At 39.1% G+C, this 22,271-nt stretch overlaps 1 protein-coding gene across 1 annotated transcript; it reads right to left on the bottom strand.

Moving 5' to 3' along the window:
• Window positions 1–328: 328 nt before the first annotated feature.
• Window positions 329–13,774, bottom strand: CHMP1B (charged multivesicular body protein 1B). Its single transcript, XM_067303935.1, has 8 exons — window positions 13,668–13,774; window positions 10,108–10,205; window positions 9,236–9,382; window positions 8,455–8,523; window positions 7,949–8,056; window positions 6,896–6,939; window positions 5,950–6,022; window positions 329–4,957 (listed from the first exon to the last, which is right to left on the bottom strand). Exons 1-8 carry the CDS (start codon window positions 13,681–13,683, stop codon window positions 4,913–4,915), a joined length of 600 nt encoding a protein of 199 aa, XP_067160036.1. The 5' UTR covers window positions 13,684–13,774; the 3' UTR covers window positions 329–4,912.
• Between the last annotated feature and the right edge of the window lie 8,497 nt (window positions 13,775–22,271).

A 22,271-nucleotide genomic window follows, 5' to 3' on the forward strand; every position in this document is an offset into this window, starting at 1 on the left:
TCACTTACTGCATCTTCTTCCAAGTTAAAAAGGTTCAATTGGCACTTGAAATTAGTTACAGATTGTTCAGATAAGTCTTTTCCTTTATTTGAATGGTAATGAAGAAAGCTGCTTCCGATACAAGTAAGGCCACTGACCCTTCTTGTGATTTCATTGAAAAAATATTGCCTGACAAAAAAGAAAGTACTGAGCACTATACTGCAGTTAGTAAAAACTAAGCCTTTGCAACAGCTTGAATGCTAAGACTAAAACCGAACAAATACAATATAATACGTGAACAAAGAGGATCCTTAAACCAAAATAAATAAATATTTCATCAAATCAAATCTCAACATAGGCAACACTTTTAATAAGAAAATGATTTCTCATATTAAAATACATTTTTCAATCACTAAACAGTGTGCATTTCTCTCTGTATGAAATGGAAAAATTATCACAGGACAAAACCAGAATACACGACAGCCAAAGAAACCCAAGACAAGTTAGTTAGAAATACAACAATTAAGGACAAAGTTATTCACTACCTCATTTTCCAACTCCCACATTAACTCCTAAAGACAGCAAGGAAAAGCCCTGAAGTGTATTTAGCAAAAGATAGTTAGATGTTAAGACAAATTACCAGATGACACTCAGCAGTGTGCTTCCAGCTGGCATTTTGTGTAACAGAACAGCTCATAGCGCCCAGGATCCAAACTCTGGTGAAGGTAGTTTCCCATTTAGCCTTGATACTCTCCAGAACTGAGGGTCCCAAAGGCAACAAATAGCTCCTTAAACTAGTTAGTGATGACTCTGTAAAAGTCCTCTTTAAGGATTTTAAAGCATAATAATCACTTATACAGGACCTATGCAAAAACAAAGCTTCAAGCTCCCTCTGCTGGTTCCTAAACAATAATGGAAGGGGGAAGTAAAAATGGAAGTTTTTAGCTCCACAGAAGACAAATCAAAACAGACCATCTCCTGCCAGTTTTCCTCTTTCCTTCTCCCCCTTGTTACATACCTCAAGGACAAGGAAAAGCTTCTCAGATAAAGGACATACTGTTGTGTCCACACCAGAGTAAACATTTTTGACTACATTATAAAATTTTAAATACAACTAGACTGTATTTCATGTTGGTATACTTGATCATAATTACTTCCTAAAATATTGGCCCAAATCTTTCTTGATAATACCTGCTTTTCCTTCTCCTTGATTTCTCTCTAAAGATTTAATTTTCTCATTATTTTTTCACAAGAATCTATTCAAGATACTGTGAAGTCTGCCTGTTGGTTCATTTAAGACCCACCAGCAAATAGCCATATAACCTAGGAACACACATGAAATACTTCTGCTGTACAATTTTATTTGTCTTCCAGTTACATTTACAAATTGACTCATAAAAGATAAAGCAGTTTTCAAAATGAACCCTACCTGAGCTAAAAAAGTTTATTCTCTTCTCTATACATGTCATCAGCTTCAGAATTGCTGATTATATTTAACAAAATTTCACTATTTCTTGACTCTGAGGATCTCTACAAAAGGAACATGATGATTATACCCCAGTTCAGTTGAGAAAGTTAGATTTCTCTCTTCCTTTCCTTCCTTCTCATTTAATCTGAAGTTTTTTTATGGCTTTCAAATTTGGAATTCAAACGACCAAAGACTAACACTACCGTTACACTAGCAGTTGTAAAAGTAATTCCAAGAATGCAGAAACATCTTGCAGCATTTCAAATAGGCTTCACTTCACATGCGTCTGCTCATAAACAAAAATATTGAAATATTATCTGGTATTAACATTACATAGAAGCTCATTCAATCTATTTAACATGAAATTAACTTCTACAAAAATACACAGTCAACTTACAAGAAACACTAGCAATGTAAGAGTGAGGAATGAGATCTGTTCAGAAAACAGAGAGCAAATGTTTCTTGGGAAACTCAAATTAAAAAAAAAAGGATACAAGAGTCAAATTTGTTCTAAGAGTAACTTCAGTTTTAAGCATTTCCAAAAAACTAGAGAAAACTACATGCATTAAAGACATAACTACTAAACCTTTCTGAATGCCAGTTCTCATAAACAAATGTTTCTAAAGAGAGAAGAAATAAGTTTTCCCCAGGAAAGGGCAGAAGATCTGTATACAGAACGGACTAGTACAAAATCCTGGCCCCATTCAAATACACAGCAATTCTCAGAGAGAAATCTGCAGGGCAAAATTTAGTTCTGAACACGTTTCTTCCTCAGATCAGCTAAGCCTGCCTACCTCTTTAAATCATAGTTCTGCAGAGGTAAAATTAACTAATTATGATAATCAAGCCTTTATATTTATTTCTTAATCCCTTTAAAAATTGATACTGAAAAAAAATATTCTTCTACCAGTGTTAGCAAGCCTGGGACTTCCAGAAGATCAAAATTATTAAACAAGCTGTATATAGCCAGTAAGATAATGAAGCTTACTTAATATTTTGCCTGTGGCTATCTAATCAGTCGTATCTCCATCTATTTTTAAATGCCTCCAAATCCCCAAGTTTCAAGGCAAAAGGCAACATACTCAGACAAGCAAATTTATGGGCTCTCTATCTACCCCCTCAAACAGTTTCAGAATGGCCGGGGCAGTCCAAAAGCAGCATGATAATATTTAATGTTAAAACAAGCCAGACAAGAACTAGCTGAAGAGCTGCCTAACATTAAACACTGAAACCTCCATAGTTTATGGTATAGGTCTATGAACAAGCAAGTGCAAACTAAATTCTTATGTGGATGTATTGCACATTAGTGACCTTCTAGTCCCTAGTCAGGTATGTAGCCCCTATCATGACACAGGAAGCAACAGAATCCTCAAAAAAAAAAAATAAATAGTAGTAAAAAACTCACTAAGGCAAAGGCACACACACATGCAGCTCGCAAAGCTGTGGGTAACTTTGGCTGTGTAGAAAAAAACATTATGTTTTTTGTTACATCGCTCAGAGTAGCTACAAAAAAAAAGGTGTAGTATACGGTATCTTTCCTAAGATATTTTATCAATAATATTAAAAGAATGTACCTAGAGTATACGGTTTATAACATATTCCTCCTCTACACGGGAGAAACTGGAAGATTCAAAAGTGTTTAAAAGAAAGCTGCACTGAAAATAAGTGTAAACGTGGGGAAAAGACCACGTTTTAAGAAAACAATTTAATTTAGGCTGCAAATGTGAGATATGATTCCAGAATATTTTAGGCTGTTTTTTCTGTCTTTTCTGTTTCTTATTTTTACAGTAACTTTGGATGCTTCATTACATAACATCCTGGTAAAGCTTCAAAGTGATTTGAGTAACACATTCAAAACATAGCTTGAAACTGTTCTGACATGTTTCCTCATCTCTGTACACTTTCACTGAAAAAATCCTGCATGATTAAAAACACTTACTCAAACATTTCCACAACACTAGAAAGACCATGTGATCCTGAACACCAGTGAACTAAGAGCTAATTCCTATTCTAAAGCTTCATACCTTCTTCCCTCAGCCCCAAAACGATAAAACAAAAAATTAAGTCCCAGCAGTCAGGAAAAAAAATTCTTTACCCCACTATATATCACAACACAACACAAGTAGTTCCAGCTTCAAATCTCTACAATCATTTCTTTACCTCACAACTGCAGGAAGAGTTTGAAGCTACTGAAAGAGGTCAGTAGATTCCCTCTCGCTGTGCGGAAAGGCAGAGGGGTTAAAGGAATAACTAAAACAAATTAGCTTCTCCATCACCGCAGTATTGCGAATCATATTATCGTATCTGCGGAGAGCAGTACTATATCTTACAAAACAGGAGCTGTTCCTAACCCAACACTACCAATACCTATCTTGAAACAATCTTGCAGCCTGCCCCTTTGACAGAGCTGGCCTAGTCTACTTACCCACTGCTCACTTCCCTCTCTCCAACACTGTACTCAAGAAAAGATCACGTGTGAGAGGCCGAGGAGGAAAAGCTACTCCAAGGGAGCGTCCCGGTTAGCAGAAACAGAGCTGGGACCTTGACTCACCAAGGAGGACTATGAAGACCTGAACTTGAGCAAAAGCACCTTCATATTTTTCATATATGACAGAATGTTAAAATGCAGAATACTATGATAAGGCTTTTCCTTGCATATAAAAAGAGTGCCTAGATGAAAAGGAAAGACAGGGAGTAACACAGAATAGAAAAAAAACCACAGGGGTGAGTGGCATAACTGGCTGCACCCCAAGACACTGAGAAGAAAGCAAACTGGAGAAGCTGGAGCACTCAGCATTAAACCATGAGATAGCATTCAACAGAACTGACAAAGTGTTGAAAAATAGATTTTATTCCTCCTGTACTAAAGTGATGACACCATACAAGTTCCCAGTTATATGAAAACAGCTTTTGGTAACCGAACCATTAATTTCAGAGTTATTACTGTAGCTTTAAAATGCTAAAAAAAAAAAAACCCTACAGACTGAAGTCCACTTATTTGTTTTAATAAGTGTATTTCCATGAAGTCCACACTGTCCACCTCTGTGTTCAATGAATTTGGCTGGGTAGGAAGTTAGCTATAGCAATCATCTGAACTGAATACAACAGTTCTCCAACCCATAAACAGTCTTCATAATTTAAAAAATTCACTTCATAATTTAAAATATATCAATGACACTCTGCTTTTCTTTCAGCTAGAATGTGCCAACATTACTGCTTGATTTTATGAAAGAGCTTGCAAAAAATATATCAACTTCAAAATGTACAGAAAAAGATATTAGAGAGCTGATATTTTTGAACTACCTGATGTATTTAGAAAGAAGAGCAAGCTAGGAGTGAAGTATCATATATTACAAGTATTTAAACATGTAAGCCATACTGTATACACCTTTCTAGTGTAGTGTAGGGTTAGTTACATAAAGGGTATTTTGAAAGCATGTACAAAGAACCACAGCTTTGATTAACTTAAACTTGATCACGTAGGCGGGCCAGTCTCTGTGACAGCTCATCCTGCAGAAGTGCGAAAGGAAAAAAAAGAGTAATATGAAAATTAATTGTTACAAAGTTCTGCAATGGTGAAGCAATCTCATGTCAAGGTGGTATGAAATAAACTTCTACAAGTCATAACAAGATTTGCTTAAGAGCGGCTATACTGAGTCAGACCAGAGGTCCATCTAGCTATCTTGTCTCCAACAGTGGATACCTAGAAACAAAGTGCAGAACACACCAAGTATAGATAATTTTTAGGTATGATCTTTGCAAATGTAAATCAGAGTTTACAGAACTGCATCCTTATGTGGATGTGAAAAGAACCTCAGTTGCACCCTCAGGTGACCAAGGCTGGTACTGCTAGGAGGATATAGCAGTAGATTTAACTTTTTTTGGAGGATTGGTACAAGGCAAAGCTGAACCTTCAAAGATTCTGGAACACTTGTGGCTTCTCAAACATGGGTCAGCTAACACAATTCTCTAGAGCCTTCTGCACTACAACAAGATGAGAGGAGCAAACTGCTTGCCTTGTATGTCCTCAAATATATTCCCCAGCATGGGAAAAGCAGCTCTGTATTTGTGCAACCTTTACCTCAAAATGTGCCCACGCACAAGAAATTCTAAGATATCCATCTAGAGCAAATATAGAATCCTTTGCACTATTTCTTTAAGATCTTTTACACATTAAAGGGAGAAGAAAAAGGCCTAGCGTATCTTCTGGGAGATGGCTGGATTCATTAGTTTCAGAGTAGGTAGGACAGACGATTAGTCTGAACTCCGTGAAACACCATGCAAAACTACACCTGAAATTTCTAAATTTACTGTATTTACTAAACAGGCAAACATATTGTTAAAATTATTTTGCTTTTAAAGACTGTTTCACCCACACTATTTACTATGGACAGATAATAATCTGATCAGAATTTCGTAAACTTGCTTTGATTGAGTAAAGCATTAATTCTCATACCCCACTTCTCTAGAACACATTAATTTCTACTGAATCTAATATCTACCTGTTCTGCCGAGGCAACACTTGTACCAACAGAACCTGTCTGTCCTTGAGGTAGTTCCATGTTCAGATCAAGACTACAGTTAATAAAAGAGAACAAAAACAAAAAAAACACAAGTCAGGCATACAAGGCTAAAGGAAGAAGTACCTTAATTGACAAACGATGCAATATCTGAGATAGCATGAGGTCACTTGTGTCCCATGAACACATGAATATATTTAGGCAATTTGAAAAGGAAACTTGATTTATCACCAAAAAGACAAATCTTCTACTATAACTAGCAATAAATAAATAAATTCTACTTAATCAGGGCTGAGCAAGATTTTGTTTAACAAAGGTATATTAGAAACAGCATATATATGAGTGACAAAAGGATACGAAACCTACACAAGTTCTACTGCAGAACTTGTCAAAGGTTCTCATCCTCAAGCCAGAGTGACACAACTCATGTGTCACCAACATAGCAATTAAAGTTCTCTGAAATATTTCAGCATAACTCCAAAGGTTTAAATAAATCATGAGGATCCATTTTTGCAATGTGTAATTGGTGAGAGCAGAACTACAGAAAGTTTTAATGGGGATTTTGGGGGCGGGGGGAGGGGGAAGAGGAAAAGAATGGAGAAACGTTGCAAGGATTGCTAATGCTAAAGCCAATCCAAGTAAATAATAAAATGCAATCCTGACATGACAAGTGAGCTAATGTTATATTAGGCTTTTGCACAACCTCCTCTGCACACTGACATTCACAGTAGCTTTGAATGGAAACAAAATGAAATAATGGCAACAAAACCATTACAAGAATTATGTCCAAAGGCGAAAGGAGAATAATGATTCTTGTGTGCTCCAAGAGACTGATACATTTACAATGTTATCCCAGCTCAGAGTTAACCTTGAAGTGTTGTTGGAACTGACATTTATTCAAGTAATATTCATCAAGCATACTACTTACCCTGCTTCATCTGCCATTTCTTGTAGAAGCATATCCACTTGGTTCTAAAGTAGAGAAACAAAAACTTGATCAGTTTGATATTGTAGCTTGTGACAAGTTCTTCCATTAAATCTTGAGACAATGGAAATTATTTTTAACAAAACTGATTTAAAGGGAAACATCTTTGACTGAACAACTCTGTACTTAAGCACCAGAGGGCACTATATGAACTCAAAAGACAAGAAGCACAGCTCAGCCTGTCAAATTCCCATCACTTGAACTTTAGCTTCTGATCCACAATGCTTCTTATAGAACGAAGCTTACATGTAGAAAAATTAATATATGTACTTGAATATGATAAGTGTTATCAACTGCTAATTATTAACCACTAAACCACTGTTTTGCATAACATGGAAAAGAAAACCCTTCACCTCCAATAGATTTGGTTTATTGGATGTGGATTTAGGTTTACGTATTTATTTACAAATCACAGTTTCCAGTAAATTTCTCTCTCTGACAAAACTCCTGTTGAAATAACATTTTTCTAAAGGGGAGAGGTAATAAGCAATGCTTAACTATGTTAAGCATTGCTTAAGAATGTGTTTTAGTAAACACTTATCTGACCTGAAAACAAGTAATTAATCTTTTTATGGCACTTATTACTGCTAAACTTGGTGGTGACTAATGTTGTTTTGTTAATATCAGGGAGTTAGAACTGTTGATTATTTCACAGTACATTTTGCTTTGATAACTGATTCTGCAGTGTCTGGCTCAGAAGCTCATTAAGAACTCACCAAAATGCTGCCTATTCAATAGGAGGGCTAATAGTCTCAATATATAATACAAAATGAAGCCTGCAGTAAGAGTGAAATTGAATACAATACGTATATGAGATCCTCTGTATTTGTGAATATAACTTGAACTAGTGCCTAAATCAAAGAAGCATAAAGCCAAAGTGAAAACACTCCATTTTTCAAAGTAGGCAGAAACAAAAGAGAAGCAGGCAATATTCCCATATAGTTTAGTCATATCCAATTTTTTTAAGCTTGCTTAATTTTAATTTATTATTCTTACTTGTGGCGTTGTTAGTGTAGTAGTGCTGCTCATTGTGTCTTCCATCTGTTGCGTCTGAACATCTAGTGTTTCAAACTGATGCTCAAATTTATCCATTAGTGCAGATATCTACAAACAATAAGAATCCAGTCAATGATCTGCAGGTAACAGAAGAGCTATATATCTCAACAGGTAAAACTAGAATCACAGAATAATTAAGACTGCACACAATTTCTAGAGTTTATCTGGTGCAACATCCACCCATCCCCCAAGCAGGGCCAAATTTGAAGTTGATTTAACTGAAGTTAGAGCAGGTCGCTCAGGGCCTGGTCCAGTCAAGTTCTGAGCATCTCCAAGGATGGAGACTCCACAACCACCCTGAGCAACCTGTTCCAGCGTCCAGTATCCTCACTGCTAAAACTTTTGTCCTTATTACTTCCTTGGAACATCCCTTTTGTACAAAACTTGCATCCACTGCCCTTTGTGCTTTCAATGTGCGCCTCCAAGAAGAGCAAGTTTCTACTTACCTTTTCCAAGTTCATGCTCTTCAGTGTGGCATCCATAGATTTAACTACCCCTGCCATTGACTTTGTTACCTGAAATGAGATAAAGTAAAGGAAAACTATTACAAAAAAAAAAAAAGCAGCTTCTTAATAACCTCTTTTCTCTACCTGAGAGATTCTACAATATCGATTAGTAGGGCAAGTATTATGGCTATGTAGATTCTTCACCTTTTTTATGCCTCCTACCACTTCAGAAGTTTATAGATTAACTCATTCACTTGAAATAAGTGTTCTGAGCTGAAACCCACTAAAGAAAGTGAGATCTATATGGCATGTTAGAGGGTCTCAAATTGTCAAATGTCAGGAGATATATTTGGTATACTCATTATGGGGTAGAATAAACTCTCTGTCTGAACAGCAGTGCAGTAGTGTACCACCTTAACAGATTACGCGAGCTAAAAAAGTTTCTGGATCAGGAAGCCCTATGTCATGACTTAATGTATTTGGAAAGTGAAAGGGAGCAGTACCTTTCACAATAATTTAACAGCCTAACTAGAGAAGACCCTGTATCTTTAGGAGCATGAGCAGTAAGAGCCAAAGGTTACAAGCTACAAGACACAGTGGAGAGCAATTAATTTCTAAATAGCAACTGTCAGTTAATTCCATTTCCTGATTTATTATTGACTGCACCTGAAAACAAAACTCAAACTTTTCAGCTCATTATAGATAGAATTAAGACACTTACAAGATTGGAGATCCTGTCCCTGCAACAAATTCATACCGAGAACTGCGAAAACAGCCTTACCTTGCCCATTGTCACTGCAGTCTGAACTCTTGCTGCTACAGCATCTACCCTGGCACTCATGCGCAAGAAATTGATTGCTTGATTCTTCTGTCGGATAGCATTTTCTGCATGTATCCGTGCAACTTCCATATTACCCTTCTGGATTGCCTTTTAAAAGCAAACAAACACATTTTAACTTTCCCTGACCTTTGCAAACAGGATTTCTGGATAGCCTATTTCATTTCTTAAATAAGCATTAATCCATCACAATATCTTTTTATGAAAAGAGGAAAAAAAAAATCTTTTACCTTTTTTCCCCAACAGTTCTCAAACCTTTAAGATGTGAACGCCTAATCTCTTTCCAAGGAAAGAGATGTCTAGCATGCACTTCAAGTAGAAGGTTTTTATAGAAGGTAAACATAAATTTACCCTTCCCTAAAAATGTTTTCAGTATCAATCACCAAATACAGATACTGTTGGCATGACTATATTTCATGGACAAAAAAAAAAAATCGTTAACTAAGTTCAGGCTCTTTCTTTACTACATCAAGGACTCAAAAACTATTTTAAAGTTTTTCTTCATAAACACTTTTAAAACAAGATGATAAACAGTAAGGCAAAATATTTTAACTTTGGGAATAATGTAGTCGCTCTCAAAATACATTCAAGACAATTTCTAAGGAAATAAATGCCACAAACTCTTAAATAAAGAGTGTATTCTTACACTTAATACGTATGTTAAGTTTTATAGTCATGTAACTTAAATCACAAGCATCTATCATAATAGTATTAGCATGAATAGCAGCAAAATGATAAAAAAAATACCAGAAAATTTTCTGCCGTAACACACAAACAACAGATCTAAAAAGCACGCTTTCAGATTCACTGCTTACCTTCTTAATTTTAGCCTTTTCGGCCTTTTCTTCTTTGTCACATTTTTTTGAGTTTCTGCTAAGTTCTTTTGCAGCAAACTTCAAGTTAAACAGGTGCTCTACAGCACAAGTTAAGGGTCCAAGAATAGGATCAATATTTACGTACAGTATTCTGCTCTCGTTTGGTGCACCACCAAACCTAACGTATATTGCATTTCCTTTTTAATCATATTAAAACTTGTAGAATGTGATTTAAATAAACCTTTGAAATTCACACAATAGGGAGATCTACCAAGCTGTTTTGCAATTATAATGCCACATACCATTGTCATCTGGGTTCTAAAATGTAAGGCCACAGAAATAAGTTCAGATCCCAAACTAGCTTTGTTTGAAAGCAAACCCAATTCCGGCTGATAAAACAAAACAAACATCCCCCAGAGAAACTCTGAAAGTCTTATTCTGCCAGTTACTTTCACAGACAGAGTGTCCTTAGCTCTCAGTGAACTGGAACACCAAAGCATATGAAAGTTCATATGCTCATTACTGATTTGCCTGGAGGGGAAAAAAAAAAAAAAAAAAACAACTAGAAAAACCCCACACATCTCCCCCAAACAAGAGAGAAGTTTACAGTGCAGTAGTAAACAGGCTTGGCTGGCCACGCACAGGTACAAACCTGCAGGCAGGACTGTCCTGTCAAGCAACAGCATGATCTCAAATTTATATTGCTCATGAAGCTCCCTTACAGAGCAGCCTCCCACTCTTGGGTCACTCAAGCAATTCGGGAGTTCCTTGACAGTTCTCTCATCTGACTTTTGGGGAAAGAACACTTGAAGTCAGCAAGGGAAACTTTTTCTATTTTTTTTTTTAGTGTTTTTTTTTTTCCAAGTCCTGCTAAAGCTGAAAGATCTAAGATGACAGTAGAACAGGACTTCATCGTAATTTAGAATGATTTGCATTTCAAGTTAGTGATGGAGAACAAGCAGGTGTTGCAAAAAACAAAACAAAACAAAACCAAAAGCCAGCATATATTTAAAAGCCTGCTAATGAAAGTTCCCAAATAACATCAGTCTTTCCCAAACAAGAATGAAGACAAAGCTTTGTACACTTCTTTCATGTCACCTTTTTATATCCCAAAAAGAAGAATGCAGCAAGATGCTTAACAGTTAAGCGAAAGCACATAAAGCTAAACACTATCACAGAATCACAGAATCGCTGAGGTTGGAAGGGACCTCTGGAGATCATCTAGTCCAACCCCCCTGCTCAAGCAGGGTCACCTAGAGCACATTGCACAGGATTGCATCCAGGCGCGTTTTGAATATCTCCAGAGAAGGAGACTCCACCACCTCTCGGGGCAACCTGTTCCAGTGCGCTGTCACCCTCACAGTGAAAAAGTTTTTCCTCATGTTAAGATGGAAGTGTCTGTGTTTCAGTTTGTGCCCATTGCCTCGCGTCCTGTCGCTCGGCGCCACTGAAAAGAGTCTGGTCCCATCCTCTTGACACCCTCCCTTCAGACACTTGTACACGTTGATAAGATCTCCTCTCAGCCTTCTCTTCTCCAAGCTAAACAGGCCAAGCTCTCTCAGCCTTTCCTCATAAGAGAGATGCTCCAGTCCCCTAATCATCTTTGTGGCCCTTCGCTGGACTTGCTCCAGTAGTGCCACATCCCTCTTGTACTGGGGAGCCCAGAACTGGACGCAGTACTCCAGATGTGGCCTCACCAGGGCTGAGTAGAGGGGGAGAATCACCTCCCTCCACCTGCTGGCAACACTCTTCCTGATGCAGCCCAGGATACCATCGGCCTTCTTGGCCACAAGGGCACATTGCTGCCTCATGCTTAACTTGGTGTCCACCAGCACTCCCAGGTCCTTCTCCGCAGAGCTGCTTTCCAGCAGGTCAACCCCCAACCTGTACTGGTGACTGGGGTTATTCCTCCCCAGGTGCAGGACCCTGCACTTCCCTTTGTTGAACTTCATGAGGTACTTCAAGTTTTTTTCATTTTTTAAAGTATATAATTCATTTCAGAACTTCTTTTTTTCTGAAGTCCAAGCATGCATCTTGAAGCTCTGACAGCAACTTGAAGACATCACAGCGTTTGCAGACACATCTGTTTTCCTATCCTATAAAGGTTACAAACAGGTAACTAAAAAGTAACAACTATGCCTGTACATTATGATATCCTTTTAAGGTACCTACCAGTAATACTAAAATTGCTGCTTGCATTTATGTTTCTTTGCTTTAAAACCTAGGTCACTGTCCCTTTCAACACTACTAAGTGTATTACATTGACCTGTTCACAGTCACACATTAGGTAAATTACCAAACAGGAAATCCGATACTTTTAGGTTATTCATTCAAGTATACTTCAGCTCAGTGACCAGAATAACTAGGTAAAATATGACATCACTTATTTACAGCTATTGCTGTGAGAAACAGCTTTTCAGAGTTTATTTTGAAATAACTTCCTCAATTACTCATTTGGGACATTCACCTTTGACATTAGAATAGCTCACTCTGCTACCTCACTCATCTTTCATCCCATGACGGGCACATACTTGCTCCTCCCTGCAAGCCTCCTCCTCCTCCATGTGCAGTAACTCAAGTGAAACTAGATTTCGTCAATGAACTGTGACTCACACAATCACCTGCTCCAACACTTCCATCCAGTTAGTCCCTATCATAAGGGATGGTGCTCACCACTAGCAGCACATTTCAACTACATGGAGCCAACCTCATTACCTATAACCTTTTAAAACTTTTTTTTTTTTTTAAACCTGTGAGTTAAGATCTTTCTATAGAGCAAGGAAGGCCACAAGGGTTTTCCCCACCTCACTTCCTCTCAATATCAGAAAACACCAAGCAGTTTATTCAGCTGACAGCAGTCACTGTTTGGGAGAAAGCCCAATTGCCATTAGGTCAGCGATGCTGACTCTATTCCAGTCTCAACACAGCACCTTTCCTGATGCATGGGACTCCAGATGTTCCTGGTTTTTAGGGTAACCTGCACTGCTGGCAAATGTGTGTTTTCTGCACCAGTGACGGAGCTGCCCCTCTTTACACTACGGGGTTTTAAGTTCACCTTTCCTCTGCTCACACCCGCAGCTAGGATTAACTGCTTCGCATGAAACAAGTAAGACCTGGTCTTGTCATCAAAACAGATATACACCTTCCTGGTCCCTTTTTCATCAATACACAGAGAGTGAAACCCAAACGTAGAAAACATTGTTCTTTTAGTTCCACACCAGCAGCTCAAAGTTTCCTCCTTCGGAAAAGGGCTTTTGCAAGCTCCTATCACCCACGGGGGAGCCTCCAGCCCCACCGACAGCCGGGCGCCGTGGGGAGGGGCGGGATGCTCCTCCGCCGCCTCCCCCCGCGGAGCTGCCCCGGCCCGGCAGCTCCCCCCCGGCCGAGAGCTGCCGTCCGCCCCCCGCACTTCACCCCCCGTCGGGGCCGCCGGCACCAGGCCGCGTACGGCGAGGCCCGATCCCAGGGGCCGCGCCGGCTGCCGGGCCAGGCCTCGCCGCCCCGCGCCGGGAACGGGCAGCCCCCCGCCCGCCCTCGGCCTCGCCCGGCCCCAAGGATACTCTCCATGTTGGACATGGCGGCTCCGCGGCGGCTCCGGCCCGGCCGAGGGGAGCGGAGGGGACGAGACGCTGCGGCCCGGCGCTACCCGCCGGCTCCGCTCTAGTCGCGGCGCCGCCGACTTCCTGCTTCCTGCTTCCGCGCCCCGCCCCGCGCCGCCGCGCGCGCAGCCGCCCCGCCCCCTGCCGCCGGGGCGGGGCCGCGCCAGGGCCGCGCCGGCTGCAGCGCGTCTGGGCACCGCCCCTTCCCCCCTCCCAGTCACGGGGTGGGCGCGCGGGCGCAGCAGGGGTCGCCATGGCCGTGGCGGTGCGCAGCCGTTGGCGTCTCCTCGCTCCGGCTACCTCGTCCTTGCAGGACGCCCATTCCCTCAGCGCCTCTCCCAGAACCCAACGGGCCGTGTCCTCTGCTTGGCCCCTTGCACCGTCTTGTCTCACACCTGCCCCCTGAGACCGTCTGGTCCCACATTTCTCCCTTGGCACATTTGCCCCTTCCTCCTACCATCTGGTTTCTCACACCTTCACGCCGTCTTGTCACGCACCTGCCCCTTCACACTATCTTATTTCTCATGTCTGCCCCTTCGTGGCACCTTGTCACACATTTGCCCCTTTACGCTGCATTGTCACAAATTCGCCCCTTTGTGCCATCTTGTCTCACACCTGCCCCCTCACACCATTTGGTCACACATTTCTCCCTTGGCACCATCTTGTCTCACGTTTGCCTCTTAGCGTGATCTTGTCTCACACCTGCCCTTTGGCTCCATGTTGTCACACACCTGCCCCACAGCACCATCTTGTCACATATTTGCCCCTTTGTGCCATCCTGTCACATACCTGCCCCTTCACACTATCTTATTTCTCATATCTGCCCCTTCATGCCATTTTGTCACACACTTGCCCCTTTACACCATCTTGTCACACGCCTGACCCTTCACGCCATCTTGTCACATGTTTCCCCCTTCACACCATCTTGTTGCACATTCGCCCCTTCACGCCGTCTTGTCTCCCACCTGCCCGTCCAGTCTCACAGCCGCCCCTCAGCCTCATCGGGTTTCTCACAGAGCTCTTCGTCTCTCACCCTCCTTTCAGCTCTTTCGCCTTCATAATTTGCTCGGGGAAGGGACGGCCTCAGCCTTGCCTCTGCCTCATGCCAACTGGTGGGTGCGCGATGCCGACCGGCCGGCGGGGCAGGGCAAGGCGCTGCCGCCTCCAAGGGCTCCCAATACCTGGAGCAACTTTACTCATAAATGAGTCACTACCATCCTTCACAGAGTGGGACATCAGCAATCATGCAGAAGGCAAAAATGCAGAAAAATGCCACATAGCAGAATACTGACTGTTTTCTAGAGAAGACCCTGGTCCAAAAGGTCCTGGGATCAAGAAATTTGTTAAATAATTTTAAGCAATTTACATGTACATTTGCATGGTAATTAATATCATAAGAACACAAAAATGAGCATACCAAGCCAAACGGCACCTCTGACGGGCCAATAGCAGGTGTCTAGAGAACAGTATAAGAAGAAGGCAAGCACAAAATGGTATTTTCCAGCGTACCCTCCCAGCCTCCAGCAATCTGTGATACGGGTACTTCCTGAGCCAGAGGTTTCTGATCAGGCTTGAGTTTAATGGCTTGATGGATTTTACTTCTAGGACTTTGAGTTCATGAAAAATTTTAGCATCTTAAATGCCCTTTGTAAAATAGTTTCACTGCATGAAGTGTTGGTTTCCAACTTGCTTTTGGCTAACTTCATGAGGGCATCCCAACTCGTCAGCAGACGAGAGAGTGAAGAGCCCTTCCCTGTTCACCTTCTCTGTGACATTCATGGTTTTGTCTACAAAAAACACGGTTTTGTCTCCTATCTTAGACCCCCCTTAGTAATTTCTTCTTCAGTCTTGCTTCATTTCAAGCATTTTCCCTGCTTCGTTTCTTGCCCAGAAATGGTTTCATATAAAATCATGTTTTTGTTGTTGTTGATAATGTTTTCTTTTTGTTTTCTCTTCCTTCATAAAGGTTTGTAATAGTCTGTTCAGTCTTATCATAACCCAACACCTTGTCCTTGAATAGTAACAGTAAGCTCAGAACCTTCATTTTATTTGTAAAATTAGATTTTTTTCTCCATGTGTATCACTTACATTTATCTGCACTGAATTTCACCTGCAATTTCATTGTCCAGTCACTCAGTATCTGCAGTTCTTCACAGTCAGCTCTCATCTTTCTATCAAGAACTTATTAGCCCAAGCAAAGTTGCCACCTTACTGTTCAACCCCAGTTTAAATAACATCCTCAGTAAATATGGCCCAGCACAAAATAAAATACGATCTCCGTTCTAAGGAGATGCATTTTAAAACCCAGTCCTGCAGACGCTTACATGCAGGATTAATACTGGGCACTCTGCTGGTGCTAATGAAACAAATCATTGTATATAAAGTTAAGCATGAAATAGTAATAACTGAAGAATGAGGATTTTACTAGTGAGACTCTAACCTCAGAATTTCAAACTATCAGAAAAATATTTGTTAAAAAATCAGGATTATATTTATTTGTTTTGGAAAAAAGAAAAAGTCAGTTAGCTAAGCCTTCCTTTTTTCCCCTGAAAAAATATTTAGCTTAATAATTAGTTTAAAGATAAACATGTGCTTAATTGCTTTACAGTATTATGGCTTATATTATTAGTGAACTTTTTGCTAAAGTTAGAATATTATACAATATGTTATGTATATCTGCACCTATGCATGCACACACATATGAAACCATTATATATATAGGACAAGGATGACACAGACTAAAGCTTTTTATTGGTTTTGCCTATAATTTATTTATAGTTTAATAAAAATTTTCTGTTCTATTTTTAAGATTATCCTCTCTTGGGATATGTTTCATTTGGAAAAAAAGGAAATACAATATAAATATATTGTAATACTTTTTTAGTGGTAATAAATTTTAAACTTGACAAGAAAATACCGTCAAATTCTGATATACTGGGGAAAATATTGAAAACTTTCTATCACATCACATGCTTCTGCTGCTGTTCTTTTTTTTCTTCCTATAACTAAAGAAACTAATGGAATTACTTTTCCAAGGAAGCAGAATATTATTACATGTAGGTAATTAAATGAACTATAAATCCCACACAATTTTTCTATAAACTTTACTGGCCCTAAACTGAATTCCCTGGAGTCTGTCCTACCTGCAGCTGTAGGCTATTCTGGGATATTGTAATCTCTTTTCTTCCTTTTGAAACTGTAGAGAATAGAAGTAGATTAAGTTACAGATTTTTAATACATTGAGGAAAAAAAGAAATAACCTGGAAAAAGATACTGATTTAACACCCACTGGATTTACTAGAAGAACTTCCACTGACTTGTAGTTAGTGTGACACATACAAAGGTTAATATTCTGGAGAAGAGAGGTCATAATCTTCTTCATAACACAGAGGATGACCTATATAAAACCATTAGTATAGGTAGGGATTTGATACCAAACTGTATTTTTATCCTGTTTATCAAAAAATTCTAAAATTTTGCCCTTTATTGCATGTATACCAGTATGCCTAAGTAAAGATACCCCACTCAGCGTGCAAGGTCTCGCTTCGGGTCACTTGGAACACAAAGAGCAACTGAGAGTTGTGCTCGGCGTCGAAGTGCTGTAGATGTCATTTTCCAAGCTCGTGACAGTCTGCTTTAATAAGTGATAATTCCTCCAGCAGGCTAAATTATTTTCTTGAGTCACCTTGCTGAGTCACTCCGATATCTTGAGATGCAAGTTTCTCCTGAAGTTATATCTTTCAGTCAGAAGCTGTTAAAGTACTATAGTGTCTAATTTTTACAAGACTGAGAGTCTGAACCAATAATTTTGAAAGAACTAAGGAGGACTTTCACTAATTGCAATATATATTAATTAACAACAGCATAATTTTATACACAGACCTAAGACAAAGACCCATCCTCTAAACCCAACCTCTCCAAAAAAGAAACAAAACGAAATGACAGCAACCTTCACCGTATCTAATAAACTATTCAACGCCTGGAAAGAGTGAAAAAATAAGATTTTATGCCTTTGAATTTACTGCTAGACAGAACATAGTTACAGGAACAGAACTTTGAAAAAAGCAGTGCAGAAAGTTCACAAGCTTATCATTAGCTGAAGGGTTTTTTCACCTTGAAATCATTTTAAGAGAATGTATTTCTGAATGCCTTCAGCTTTTAATTAAATAGTTATTTGTAGTAGGATGAAATGAACTTAGTATTTGTAATACAAAACTGTACATCCTAGTTAGATGTAAAATAGAGATGATGTATTTTAAGATGTAAATGTCATAATTTTTGTTTTATTTTTATTTCCTTTTTAACATTTATTTCTGTAGATAAATGGGGCAAGAACTTCACCTGCTGAAGTTCCAAACAGCGTATTCAGGCATTTACAGGAACTGGCAGTTTCACTCTAATCTTTTAGAACACTAAAAGACCTCTCGAGTCATCAATTTATTATTAACAATCAGCTAACCATAAAGCAAATCTCCCTTGTCTGTCAGTATCCCAGAAGAATATTGGGGTAATCCTCTCAGTATCATTCCCAGAAGCATAATTGCCATCTCTAGTGGCTGACTCTCATCTAGTTGGGCTGTGGTGGATGGGAGAAATCAGCCATCTGGTGAGTGAACTTCATACAGGCTTGACATCCCACATCTGAGAAGTGTCATAAGCTTAGTTTCTGATAACGCTTGACTGTTAATTCAAAACTCATAGCTACTCAGTCCAAATCCTAAAAGCTTTGTAATTCGTGCTGAATATATTCTGCTCCCTAAGTTCAAACCGTAACTTTTTATTGATCACACTTGCGTGCTACAGGGTAAATGAAGCAATGGTTCTAAAATTTAAATGCACTGTATTTTAAAGGCGTATCACTTGCACTTAGACTTAGGCCAATATATTTTTCTCTTCGAAACCTAATGTTCTGTGGAAAGTTTTAGATTTCATTCATCATTTACCTAATTTAGATGAAATAAACTATCAGACTAGGGCTTTTCTGCTTTAACAAATCTTTCTAGCTGGCCATGAACATAACTAGATTAATGCTGCTAAAACCCAAAGAACATTCTTGCTGGTCTGTTGGCTGACTCACTTCAAGAGCGTTAGTTTTCAGACTAGGGGAGTGACTGCATTTTTCAGATGGAGGACTTTTCTCTGTATAAAATTCTTTGACTCTGTACAAATATTGTGTCCTTTTTAATGATAAAACATCTGTTTGTTACAGAAATAGATATTAAGGCTATCATTTTCTTTCTGAATACATCGTGGACAAGAAGCAAGGTTCCAAACTGAGTATAGTCTTGTAATGTGTTGGGGTTTGTAATTGGAAGCTGTTAGAGGCAGTGAAAATTGGACAATGATAATTTGGAAGAAGAGGTTCATCTTCACTGCTTGTTTTCCATAAGAAGAGGATTTCTTTAGATAGCAAAATTTTTAGGAAAAAATACTGATTCATTTCTCTGTAGCTAGCTAAGCTTTCAAACATGAAGTCATGTTTTTTCTTCAGGAGAATGAGCTTATCTCTCAGTCATAAACATGCCTATATGTAGTCTTCAGAAATATGGTGTTCAGAAAAGGTTTTGGAACATGAAATGAATCCTGCTTTATGATAATTCGAATCCATATTTATTTATTAGGATCAATCTGTATGTCTTTTAAATTCTCAGTACAGTAAATAGGATTTCTCAGATGTGCCTATGAGTATTATTTAACTCCTTTTATGGGAAGACAGCAGGAATAAGGCGTTTCGTTCATTTTGATACTTCTGAAAATGCCATACAAAATCCTCTGTTGATAAACGGAAAACTGTCATTCCCAAAGCTGGGGCTGGTCAACAAAGATTGAGATGGGGTCAAGGAGTCCAGAGGACTTACCTGCGCTCTCTCTTTTGTGGAGGTGGGAGCTTCTGGATTGGCAACCTAGGAGAGATGACCGGTTCGGTTGGTCACAGGAACAGCAGCAGTAGGAGAGGAAGCTTGCTCGCTACACTTTTAATAGTGTGTTTTGCTGAAGCATTTTAAGCAAAACCCTGCCAAGTAAAGTAATGTATCTGAACTGTGAGAGCTTCCTCTTTTACCACCACTAAGCTAAATTCACACATGAATGGCTTGTAGATATGGTAATAGCATGGGAGCACTTAAAACAAAGGAATTGTAATGAGTGTGGCAGAAGACACTTTTCACCAAACTTAGTAATTATTCTAGCTTGTGTCTCAAGAGTCTGAATTTGTAGTGATAAAGATGGCTGAATCCTAACTACAAAAGCTTTGAAATATTGACGTGTGACAGACATGCAGTGACTAACAACTGCAGTTTTATGGTTTAGTAGGTAAGGGACGTGTAAAGTACATTTTCAGGAGAAAGATCTTGCTCCTAAGAGATGGGAAGAGACAATGACAATGTATGATTTTCCAGAGCTGACGCACGTTGGTAGATAATTCTCAATATTACTAGTCTCAATATCAAGAGTTCAGTTACTATAATGAGAGAAGTATTATTGTCTCTGGTTTAAAAACCAAATTTGTGGAGAGATGTAATGGTGATTTAACATATTTAATAGAGAACTGACTGCGAACAGACTACTCTTGTATGAACAGTCCTACTGAAATCAACCTCCTAGAAGCTTGTGCAGTGATTCTCATGAGGAATAGTTACTTAAATGATTAAGGTTTTCCAGGGTCAGAACCAGACACTAGATCATTGAATAGCCACATTTTTTTCATAATATTACTGGAACTCATTAATTAGGACATGATATGGAGGTGGCAGCAACATTAGATAGGAACTATTAGAGTGATTATCTGCTTTGAAAAAATGATTCATTACAGTGATGTCAAAGAGAAGTAGGACTGAGCTAATTATCCCAAACAATGTTAAAGAGCAAAGAAGAAAAAACTACTCAGAAATAGCAGCATGTAATGTTTACCTAAATCGAACCTGAGAAAGTATAAATCAGATTCACACAGCTGACAGAGGAGGGAGTCAACTAGGATACAACCTATTCAGCACTGCTCAGGACGTAAGGCAACTGAGTCAAATTCCACCTTCGATCCCTCTTCCCTTGTGACCACTGAAGAAATATCCTATGGGTGATGGTCCCCCACGTCCTTTCCCATTCTCTTGAGAACACAAGCCTCCTGCAAAGCAATGCGTGCCAACCACTTAACTTCCTTTTCTCGTGTTGTTCACATCAGCAGAGATACCTAACTTGGATACTTAAATCTCTGGTGTCCTTCCTCTAACATCCTGCGTGGCCATTAGAAGGAAAAACAAAGGCAGCAGGGAGAAGAGTTGTGGAGAAATCAGTCTGTTTGCCTCTGACTTGACTGCTAGCTGCATTTTCAAGCTCTCCATCAATAGTTCCCTTAATAAAGAGCCAGAGCAAGTTTAGAAAGATGGAATCAAGCTATGAATTCCTTGCAGAACAAAAAACGTTAGTACCATGACATCGCTAGTAGAGAAGATGTTCTTTAAAAGCTGGATCTTAAAGTGAAATTTAACATCATAAAGTTCAGAGGGTTGGTCAGTTGAATGGTCTAAAATTAAACTTAATGGGACATAACACTTATGAAAATTCCTACATTATTGCTTTCTAATTTTACATTAGCAAATGTTTAGAGAAATTAGTCTAGTGTTTTTGTTGGTTCACCCTATAATTTATTATGTTTTTTTGAAACATCCCTTTAAATGGCTGGAGGATTGTAAGTAAGTGAAATGCTGCCAGTGAATCTCAGTCATTTCCATGACAGCATTGTGGTTGTGGTTGTGTCACAAAAAAGGGATTTTATTGCTTTGCAACTAGTTGATAGGGTAATTTCAATATACGGCATGTAAAGTATTTGGTTTTCTGTTGACCCAGTGGGTGATGGATTTCACCCTAAGCACCAAGTTGTTTAAAAATAGTTATGCTGGACTACAGCATTTAACTGCAAAAGTAAATACTCAGGTGGTCTCCACCCTCTCATCCACCTGTTATTTTCGTGCTTATCCACAGATGGCACGGCTTATTCTCCACATAGCCCTGTCGCTTTTAAGAAGATTAAACTGTAGAGAAGATTTTAAGGATTATTGGCCTGTTTATGATCAAATCCTATTACTCTTACAGTGATTAAGAGGAAAGCAGCATTACTAGGGAAAGAAAGTTCTTTTTGCATTGACACACACCACTGAATTTTCATGGCTAAATAAAACATACACACTTTTGAAAATACACATTACGCAGCACTTATCTGCAGCAACCTGAATTAAATTTCTTGTCTACTGTGGCTGCAAATGTCGGCACTCACAGGATGTCAGTAAAGAATGCAAAGACACTTACAAATGTTATATATATGTGGTCATTTTCCTTGTAATAACATACTGCAAGTACATTAAAATATATAAAATTGCATATTCTCTGCATGCTTTCATTTGAAATTTACTATTTCACGGAGGAGGGAATAAATCTGGCAGGCCAAATCATATTGATTGAGATTTCTTAAAATGCTGGTCTTACAGCTCAAGGGAACCTGCAGACAAATGCACAGTCCAGTATCCTTATGAAGAGAGCGGGTAGTTCTAATCTCAGTTCCACCTGGACGTC

Source organism: Apteryx mantelli, chromosome 13, assembly GCF_036417845.1.
Source record: "Apteryx mantelli isolate bAptMan1 chromosome 13, bAptMan1.hap1, whole genome shotgun sequence".
Lineage (NCBI taxonomy): Eukaryota > Metazoa > Chordata > Aves > Apterygiformes > Apterygidae > Apteryx > Apteryx mantelli.